This window comes from Hipposideros armiger, unplaced genomic scaffold, assembly GCF_001890085.2.
Source record: "Hipposideros armiger isolate ML-2016 unplaced genomic scaffold, ASM189008v1 scaffold_440, whole genome shotgun sequence".
In the NCBI taxonomy this organism is placed as follows: Eukaryota; Metazoa; Chordata; class Mammalia; order Chiroptera; family Hipposideridae; genus Hipposideros; species Hipposideros armiger.
The window spans coordinates 1,023,795-1,033,757 of NW_017731790.1; the positions used below are offsets into that span (position 1 = coordinate 1,023,795).

A 9,963-nucleotide genomic window follows, 5' to 3' on the forward strand; every position below is an offset into this window, starting at 1 on the left:
TCTTAGTACAAATCTAGTACTGTCCCCTGCCAGGTAACCAGTAACTAATATTGTAATGGCTTACAAGCTCTAGATTTTAAACTTCATTTCTAATTAAAAACAAACAAAACACCCAAAGCTTCCTGAGAAGATTCGTTAGTGACTTACAACCTTGTGACATGTCGAAAACTGGTGGCTTCATCTTTATTTCCTGACAACTGAGAGAGTTGCAGTGTGAGTGTTTTTGTGACAAGTTCTGCTTGCAGCCGTTCTTTGGAAGAATTCTCAGTCCTTGTATCCCTGTGCTCTGACACTCCTGGTTTCACTCCTGTGGAACTGGAGGTGAAAGGAAATGTTTTAGGATGTCAGGAAATCTCCTCCTTTAGCTGCTGCTTCTAGAAACAGGAACCCTGGTTTTTCTATTTGTTTTTTTTAGCTGAGCCATCCTGCCACCTGTTGGCAGGTCAGCGGCAGCTCAGCTCAGGCTGGGAATCAAACCGCTGTTGCTCAGAGCTTACAGTCTTGAGCGAGCTCTTAACCAACTGAGCCACTCGGCTGGCCCAGGTACCCCGGTTTTAAGAAAATCTCAGACTATGTCTACTAATCCTGAGCAGTGTCTCCAAATCCTCAGAGTTTTAAGAACTAAATGGAATTCATTTCTTAAGCAGTACCTGCTATCATTCAAAGTCAAAAATGCTTTTATTAATTTTAGTGACATTTTATTTTACTTTAAGAAAATGTCTATTATTTAAGTAAATTATAGGAAAATGTAAGAAAGATTAATATTCAGTTATTAAAACCAGGCTAATTGTTATGCCTTCCTCAGAGTTTAGGGTTGTTAACTGCCTGGGACCCCGGGTTCCCAGGAGTCCAACCTGCCTTAAAGCCTGTTGCCTCTTGGGGCATCATGTGGGCACAGGGCTGACTTGGTGCCTCCTCCTTTCTCAGAGCCCTGTGTGCTGGTCACACCTCTACTGGTTTTTCTTTCAGAGCCATGGCTTCCCCTGCTGCCCGGGACCAGTTTTTACGTCAGATGGAACAGATCGTAGAAGGAATTAAGCAAAGTAGAATGAAGGTCAGATGTCTTCTTTTGTGTAATGGGGCCCGGGTTTCATAGTGGTGATGGAGAAGGCCCTGGAAGAACAGCTTCTGGTTGTCCTGGAAGTGGGCGGCGCCATCTCCGGGGGCTGCCTGCACTGGTGGTTCCAAGGCAGCTCTTAGCAGTAGCTCCATGACTGAATATGCAGTATGAGCCAAGCACTGTGCTAAGCCTCCTAACACCCTTTTAAGTGAGTCCTGTCATACCCACCGTACAGGTGAGGAAACCCACTTTCCCCAGCACCTTCCTCTCTTGCCCAGAGTCGCTTCCTCACTGGATCTCTGGTTCCTGACATTCATTCCTTAGGATCTTGAAAGCATTGTAGTGTTCAGGAACTTTCTATAAAAAATGCAAATAATTGCTGAACTCAGTTCTACGAAAGTGAGAGGCTATTGAATGCCTCAGAAGCCAGAAGAGAAAATAGAGGGACTGAAAAGGGGTGTGGGAGTTCCGAGTTAGCTTTGCAGAGAATCATCCAGTCTGGGAGCAGCATGGGGTTTCCCTCGTCTCGTGGCTCTGCACGTGCCCATTTTGTCAGTGAAGCAGACTCGCTGACGGTGGAAACCAGACCCAGCTGCAGTTCCCTACTACCAGAACCAGGTGAACCCTCACTCCTTCCAAATGTTTCTTGCTTTCAGTCCTGTTTAAGAAATAAATGTATCACACCAGACTGATCCTCGGCACAGCAGTAAAACCACCTGGGGACTTAGGGCATCTCCTCTTGTGATCTGGGGCAGCGTGGTTCAGTGAGTAATGCCGGAATGTAAACTCGTGAAAGAAAGGACTGTCTGTGGGACCTGCCATCATAAAAACCCATTCACGGGCCAGCCGAGTGGCACGTTGGTTAAGAGTTGACTTGGGACACCAGCTCTGAGCAGCAGGGCCCTGGTTCGGATCCCACATTAGGACCAGTGACAGTGCACCCTCTACAGCTAAGATGGTGAACAACAGCTCAACCTGAAGCTGGGCTGCCGTGAGTCGCCGGTGACGGCGTAGGCTGCAGTGGGCTGCCATAAGTGGCCAGCAGCCAGCGTGAGCGGCTTTCCAATGGCCGGCAAGCGACTGCCTCACCCAGGAAGAGCGCAATGATCACAATACCAACATGGGCCAGTGAAGCAACGTCCTCCACAACTAGACTGAAGAACAAAAGGACAACAACTTGTCTGTTCCCCTTCCCCGATTCTCCAGCGCTGTTCCCCTCCCCCAATTCCCAATAAAATCTTTAAAAAAAAAAAAAAAATTCACAAAAGACACATTCAGGCTGCCCGGAATCTCATCTCACAAGAGATGAACTGAGGACACAGCTCTCCATATCCTTTTCCTTGTAGAGAAATATTAATCTCCCCATTAATGACTTCAGTTAATTGATGTCAAAGAAGAGAAAAAAAAAATGTCGCTAGTGTCAGGACTTCTCATCCACAAAAATGAGAGCACAGGTGAGGCAGCACTCACCTTGGGCTGGACTCTTGCCCCAGCGGGACAGGCCCTCCTGCAGAGAGCGAACGGAGCCCCTTCTTCAGGATGTGGGGGTGAAGCCGGTGGAGGACAGCGAACCTGGCCAACCGTGAGCCTGTCACAACCCAGGTCTCCATGTGACGGGCCTTTCTTCCCTGCCACCCTCTTCCTTGGGAGCTACTTCCGCTCAGAGTAAAGAACAACAGGAACTTCCTGGGTTTTTTCCTTGGGCTTCCCCTTCCTGTTCACTAGGAGATGGCTTCCTGGGGAACAGGTGGCCTGACCCCTCCTTCTCGCCGTCCTTCCCAGGCTTCATGCTGTTAGCACCGCAGTGCTGGGTAATTCCTTGTTGTATGGGGGCTGGCCTGTGGGTTGTGTGATGGTTAGCAGCATCCCTGGCTCCTACCACTAGATACAGCAGGACCCCATCCTCACAGTTCTGCCAGTCCAACCTGTCTCTAGATGTTGCCAAGTGTCCTCTGGGGGGTAAAATAGCCCTCCAGAGCTATTTTGGGAACCACCAACGTGTTGATTTTCAAATTGTTTGTAGAAAGGAACAGTTAATGCTCAATGATAGGAGACGTGCTGAATAAATTATAGAGCCTTTATGCAATCTCATGCAAATAATAAACCAACCTCAAAAATGATACAAAGAAGGAAAATACTAGTAATAGTTGCCTTTTTTTTTTTTTTTAGCTGAGCCATCCTGCCACCTGTTGGCAGCTCAGTGGGGGCGGGACTCGAACCACTGTTGCTCAGAGCTTGCACTCTTAAGCGAGCTCTTAACCAACTGAGCCACTCGGCCGGCCCTAGTAGTTGCCTTTTAGATGTTGTCAGAACGTGCCTTTTCATTACCATTTCCCAAAATGTTTCAACAGATGGAAAAGAAGAAGCAAGAGAACAAAATGAGAAGAGACCAGTTGAATGACCAGTACTTGGAACTGTTAGAAAAACAGAGGCTATACTTTAAGACCGTGAAAGAGTTCAAGGAGGTAAGAGGATGGTTGGGCCAGGCATGTAAGGCTAAGGTGAGATTTATGTTCACCTCCAGGTGAGCCTTTAAAAACCAGAGCAATGCTTTGGTTTCCCACTGGTCTGTAATGGGAAATAGCAAGTCAGCAGTGTGATGTGACAGTAAAGTGTGGCATCCAGGTAGTTCAAGGTTGTGTTGTTTTGCGGCCATCTTGAGGCTCGACTCGAATGTCCTAAGAGACATCACATCTTTATTTTCATTTTCTTAACACTTAGTAAGTACATTAAACTCATAAAATGGCATCATCAGCCCCCATCAAGGGCCACTTAGAAACAGCATTTGTTATAGATTCAGATTTGGAACTTTCCCTCCCCTCAGTCTTAGGATAGGGAGGGGCCTTAAGAAGCCACCTGAGAAGAGGGCGCACTTTGCAATGTGCCAGGCCTGGCTTGCAGTCCTACCTCTGCCACTTACCGGCTGTGCACGAGGGCAATGACCTATGCCCCCAAGCCTCAGGTTCCTCACTGGTGGGTTCTGCTGGGTCAGATGAGAGAGGCAAGCTCCTATCACTGTCGGGCATGTGCAACACCCAGCACTCGCTGGGTTGCGTTTGTCCATGTCCTTTCCCCCTGCATTTGGGCAGGGTTACACTCCATTGTTCCAGAAAGAAAAGTGTTTGCCCTTTTCTTAAGAGGTCTTCCAGAAAAATGATTATTTTGTGATTTGCCAGGATCTCAGCAGTTTAATTTCCAGGAATTCCTTCCCCCAATGTAACCTAATGTGAGTTTAGAGATTGCTGAAAATATAGAAGCACTAAAGATAGGTTGGATCCTGGTGTTTGGTTTACAGAATAAAAAATTTAATCTTTCTATACCAATAATTTTGTTCCTATATATTTTTTAAGACTTTCCTTCCTACCCTTCCTTCCTTCCTTCCTTCCTTCCTTCCTTCCTTCCTTCCTTCCTTCCTTCCTTCCTTCCTTCCCCATCTTTTCCTTCTCTGCTTCTCCTTCCCCTTTTTGTAACTTTAACTTTTAGGAGCCACAATTTGTGGCCATTTCAAAATCCCTCATCCTTTCAGTGAATGTCCTCCCACCTCCTGCCATGCCCCTTGGGATATGATGGGTGTAAACAGACCCAGTCACTACGTTGTGGTAGGGGAGACAAATAACAAGCGAAGAAACAAATACATAGAAACCCTAGTAAACTAGTAATAGCAAATAAGGAGTAATGTCAGCCTTTGCCCAGGAGGGACTGATGGACATGTTGTGGTCAGGGAAGGGCTCTCTCAGTTCGGAGGAATGTGGCCAAGAGTCCTTCAGGCAGGGAGCAGCTGGCTAAAGGCCTTAAGCCTGAGCATCATGGGAGAGTGATCAGCTGAGATGCTTGAGGCCTGGGGGCTGGGGCTGCAGTTTCAGAAGGGCCAGTGAGTGAGCCAGCAGGGACCAGACGGGCCCTGCTCCCCACTGGAGCTCTTTTTTTCCTTTAATTCAAATAGCTCACAGAGAGAAGGTCCAGAAGAGAAGGATTACATTTCAAATATTGCATGGACATGCCATCACTGCCCTTTAGACAGCAGAAACAAAAATCAAATTAAGTTGGGAGGATAAGCATAAGCTGTCAAAATCAAAGTAAATAAGTGACATGAAAAAGCTCATGCCTGCACCACAGGCTTTCAGGGCTGAAGGCTTAAGATGCCCTCTAAGGGAAATGGATACATTAAGCATCAAGATTCCTGTGTCCCCACCTCCTCGGGCACAGTTCCTGTCACACCAGAGACCAAGCGTGGGTCCTCCCTGGGCACAGTTGCTGTCACACCAGGGGAACACCCCGAGACCAGGTGCATTCCCGTGCCTCAGTGTTCTTCCGTCCAAAGCAAGTTGGGAAAAAAGGGAGGGGAAATGTAATCTGTTCTTTGGACAGCTTAATATATATCATTTAAAGGACTCACCTTTTAAAAAAAAATACCATGTCCTCTTGTTTCTTGATGTTAAAATTGCCTTCCTCTTATAAAATAATGATACTAGTACATAATCCTTTATTTTTGTTAACATTTTACTTGGCAGAAATTTTAAATTAGCAGCCACGTGTCAGTGTCCCAAAACCTAAACATTTTCCCACAAGCTCCTCCGAGGTAATTTGGGGCCAGCACAGGTGTTGAGGAGGAGGTGATGGCTGCTAGCTTGCTGCTCCCCACTCTCCACCCCACCCCTCCATCCAGAGTAATTCTCCTGTTTTACATGTTGCAGTTCTGAGTAAGATCTTGTTTGTGGTAGAAAAACAGCTTGAAAAGTTGGACTTTCATCCCAGGGTGGAGCCTTCTCCCAGCACCCTCTCTGTCTTGGCCTCTTCACCTGCCTCTGCCCCCCCCCCCCCCCCACTCCCACCCCGCTCAGTCTGCTCCCAGTTCTGAGTTCCCACCACGTGCTGGTCCCTGGCACTTGGCTGGACAGTGATTCCTCTTTGTGCAGAGGACTTTATTGTTGTCCAGACATGTCTTGGCCACCTTCATAGTTCCCCCTCTGGGCTGTGGTTTGCTGCACATAACTGAGTCCCAGTGATGCCCCCGGGCTCCATGTAGACACCAAGTCATGCCCTCATCCTGACTCCCAGCCTCCTCTGGACCTTTTTGTAGAGACATAGGGTTATTCCTAAAATCCCATTGGCTGGCCGGCACTGGAGAGTTTGTTCATAACAAGTCTTCCAGGAAACAACACATACTCTAAAATTACCTTAATTGCAGCATTACTCAGTTAAGTAATTGTGTCACTAAACCACAATCTCTCACAAGGTCACCAAACCAAGCTTTAAATTCTGGCCTAGGATTGACGAATGCAGACCATACGTTTTTATGAAGCTGCCTTTGCATACGTAATCTTAAGTGAGCTGAAGTAAGTGCCATGTCTGGCACTTACAGTCTTCAGCAGAAGAGAAACAGAGGCAAGGAGACATTTTTCCTTTTCTTCTAGACAGAAACGCCCAAAGGACCCTCTCTGTATTTGCTTTGAATAGACAGTGTCATTCTGCAGTCTCCCAAAAGGCTTCCAGTAGATTGCATGGAATTTAATCAGTGTCCATATACCAGGTGATAGTCTAGGATATCTTTACTGAATGATTCAAACATCATGTCAGTGTCATATGATACATAGAATTCTCTCTGCTGAGGACTCCTACCACCGGTGTTTGGATGCTTCTGAGTCACTTTTGCCTCATTTGAAAGGTGAGGTGGGTGACAAAGCTCATTTACTTATTATTTTATTATTTTATCTTTTTGTGTGAAATTAAAAAAATACACAGGAGTCCAGGAAATACTATAACAATACAACTATCTGCCTATTCTTGCTCCATCTCTATTACTCCCCACTTTTTTTTGGCTGGTGATTATTTCTCCCAAGCAAATCTCAATGACTCGTTTTTTAAAGAAGACCTTTCTTCTTTTCTAATGGAAGAAAGGTTATTCAGCCTTCACCTTTTTTCTCTTCCCACCCCCAGGAAAAAATTAATTGCCTCCCCCTCCAAAAAAAACGTGTGCTCAAAAAGCATGAGAGCACCTTGCTTCTGGCAGACGAATTTAGCGTTACCCCCAACCCAAGAGCCTGTCTATTCTCCAGCTCTGAATGGAAGATAAGTGTAAGCCCTACAAGTGAGCCTGTACTTGTCTTAATAAAACCAGGGTCATTGCATGCACGAGCCATGACGCTACCCAAAAGTGCAAAGGGCCTCCAGAAAGCATGGAGTACTTAGCCAGGCCTAGGTAGATGGAAACATTGACTTCTTGGATACAGAGGGTTCAAGGGTAAAACGAAGTTTTTCTTCCACAATAAGTGATCTCCAGGGAAGTGTGGCTACTGGAGCTGGCAGCACTGCCAGGCCTGGATCCTTGAGCTTAGGCTCTCCAGGCTCTTCCTGCTACCACATTTGCCTCTCAGTTTAAAGCAGGGCTCCTTGTGACATGGCCCAGGGAAGAGGTGGAGATGTTGCTAGCAGATGGAGGGATCCTGAGCTGTCAAGGCCAGTGGGAACAAGGGGCAAAAGGATACACAGTGAGAAGCCTTTGAGGATGTCTGAAGAAGGGAATACAAAATGATGCAGAGGTGACCTTGCACTATTGGGTGTTGATTCCACTGGTTCCACAGGCAGGGGATGGGGCCGGTGACCTCTCTCAGTAACATTCCTCAGCACTTAACAGTCGTAGAGCTCACGCAGCTCTTTCCTAAGGGGGGAGATGGCCCTCGATGCATCTCTCTTATGTCTTCTGTGAGTTTTCATTCTTTCTTAAAGTCAGTAATCCTAACCTTCACTGATAGCAGAGTAGGAACTTTTCCACTGCTCTGCCTGCTGTGCGCCTTAGTCTATCTCCAGGGACCTGCCCGTTTCCTCCCTTCTCACCATGGTAATCCAAGATTGGCACATACGTGTCTGCTTTCTGCTTCTGTCTCACTGAAGGCTCTAGAGCCTTCATGAAGTCGTTTGGAACGACATGCCTAGTCCTGTCATCCTATTCTGTCTGACAATGTAGAAAGCGAGCGTCATTAGAGCTATTTTGGCTGGGAAAGGAAGCATGTTGCCAGGAAGTTTCACTGTGCTGGTGGCAGCACGTTAGGAAGCCCATTCCGGTGGTCAGAAGATGTCTCCCAGGGACCTGGGGGAAGGACTGCGAGATCACATGGGCCTCACGTGGGTGCTAACCCAGCGCCACCTGTCTGCACACACTCTCTCTGCTTCCCCTGCAGGAGGGCCGCAGGAACGAGGTGCTGCTGTCCAAGGTGAAAGCCAAGGCCTCCTGAAACTTCCCAGCCATCAGCGTACGTCATTGATTTTTGTTTAAACGCCATATATCAGCTACCAGATCATGAAATGGTTCTGAACACTACAGTAGAGAGATGCAGGTATAATGATTTTCAACACCCTGGATATTTTCTTTATCCTGTTGGCTTTCATTCCATCTCTGTTGGTCGTTGTTGATGGATTCAGACAGTGCAAGCATGGTGGCTTGGACAACACCCATCATCCTCTGAAGAAGTGTGGGCAGTATTTGCTCTCTGTGTCGATGAACATTTATTTCTCCAGTAGCATTGCACATGACGGTACCTATATCTGTATGGACTCTCTGAATAAAGAGGAATTCATTTGTTCAGCAAATATGAATTGAGCAACCACTGAGAAGTAGGCGTTGAGGGAGATGGATGGATAAAGCACAGTCCTCCACATTGGGCACCCAGCCGTGGCCCAGAGAGCAGATACAGCCCACTTGACCCCAGAGCTTGGCCAGCTGGGAGATTTTTTTAATAAACAAAGACCTTTATCATTGAATGATCATCCCAGGTGAGTGATGGTCACCTGGGCCCTTCGCTTGCCTGTAGTGCCTTTTGCTCCTGGCTCCTTGAGGTGTTGGCCAGCAAGCTTAATAGTGTAGTAACTAGGATGAAAGCTCAGCATCTGCCCTTGGCTTAACCCTTAAGCATCACTCAAGTTCATGTCACCAGAACTGAAAACGGGCCTCACATTGAGGACTTAAATAAGAATCACACCCTACCATGCCCTGGGTTTCATTTCAGTCCCAGCCAGCCTGGGGATGGTCTCGTGCATTCCCCTCATTAAGAGCACATTCTGTGAGCCCTGCACTCAGAAGGCCGTGGTCTAAGCATGGAGATGCGACACATGATTCTCAGCAGCTCAGGGCAGTGTGTGGGAAATCTGAGTGACAGACCATGAGCAGGTGCCAGGAGGAAGAGCGGTGAGTTGCGCAGAGACCCAGGAGACGTCATGCAGGAGGCACGATGTGGGCTAGATCTGAAGTGGCCGTCGCATCTGTGGGAAGGCCATTTGGGATAAAGATACAAATACGGCTGAAAATTCAAGAGGGTGCAGGAGAGCACAGGAGTGCCGTTGGGAGAGGAGTGGGCGGGCCAGGGCCAGTCTCTGCAGGAGGCTTTAGAGACAGGTCCGGAAGGATGGGCCGGGGCCAGCCTCTGGAGGGCCTGGAAGGGAAGGCTGAGGGGTTGATTTCATCCCCTGGAGATGAGCAGCCCAAACCAAACGCAGACCTCCTGCCCCGGCCCCCAGGGATCTGGCCACTTAGTCATGTCCAGGAAGCCCCCGCTTGATTGAGGATTGCGATTCCTTCTGCATAAACCATACACAGATACCAGTCAACAGGTTTGGACCATAAAACCTAAAAGGTTAAACATGTCAGGCAAATGGGCTGTTCAGTTCAGTGCAGCCACAGGAGTATCATGTTCATTTTTATTGGGTTGTCAGAAAAGTCATGACGTATTTTTTCTGTTTTTCGTTGCAAAAATGCGTCATGACTTTTCCAACAACCCAGTAGTTCCCTGATGTATGTGATTAAGCAGCTGATGTGTACAGACTTAAAAAAAGAAAACCTCATGCTGGACTAACAGCAGCCATTGGTTGCCAGGCCAGGGCCCACGAGGCCTGCCTGACAGGGTTGGGGG

General features: G+C 47.6%; 1 protein-coding gene across 5 annotated transcripts in view; it reads left to right on the forward strand.

Moving 5' to 3' along the window:
- The window catches only part of CCDC93 (CCC complex scaffolding subunit CCDC93), an 86,809-nt gene extending 77,760 nt beyond the window's left edge, over window positions 1-9,049 (forward strand). For 4 of the 5 annotated variants that reach the window (XM_019665346.1, XM_019665347.1, XM_019665349.1 and 1 more), the window contains 3 exons: window positions 970-1,054; window positions 3,412-3,525; window positions 8,239-9,021. In XM_019665346.1, the coding sequence (XP_019520891.1) occupies window positions 970-1,054; window positions 3,412-3,525; window positions 8,239-8,292 (253 nt within the window). In that variant the 3' untranslated portion in view covers window positions 8,293-9,021. Of the gene's footprint in view, window positions 1-969; window positions 1,055-3,411; window positions 3,526-8,238 lie in introns of all 5 variants that reach the window. The other variant, XM_019665350.1, reaches the window with a different exon arrangement.
- The last annotated feature ends 914 nt before the right edge of the window (window positions 9,050-9,963 follow it).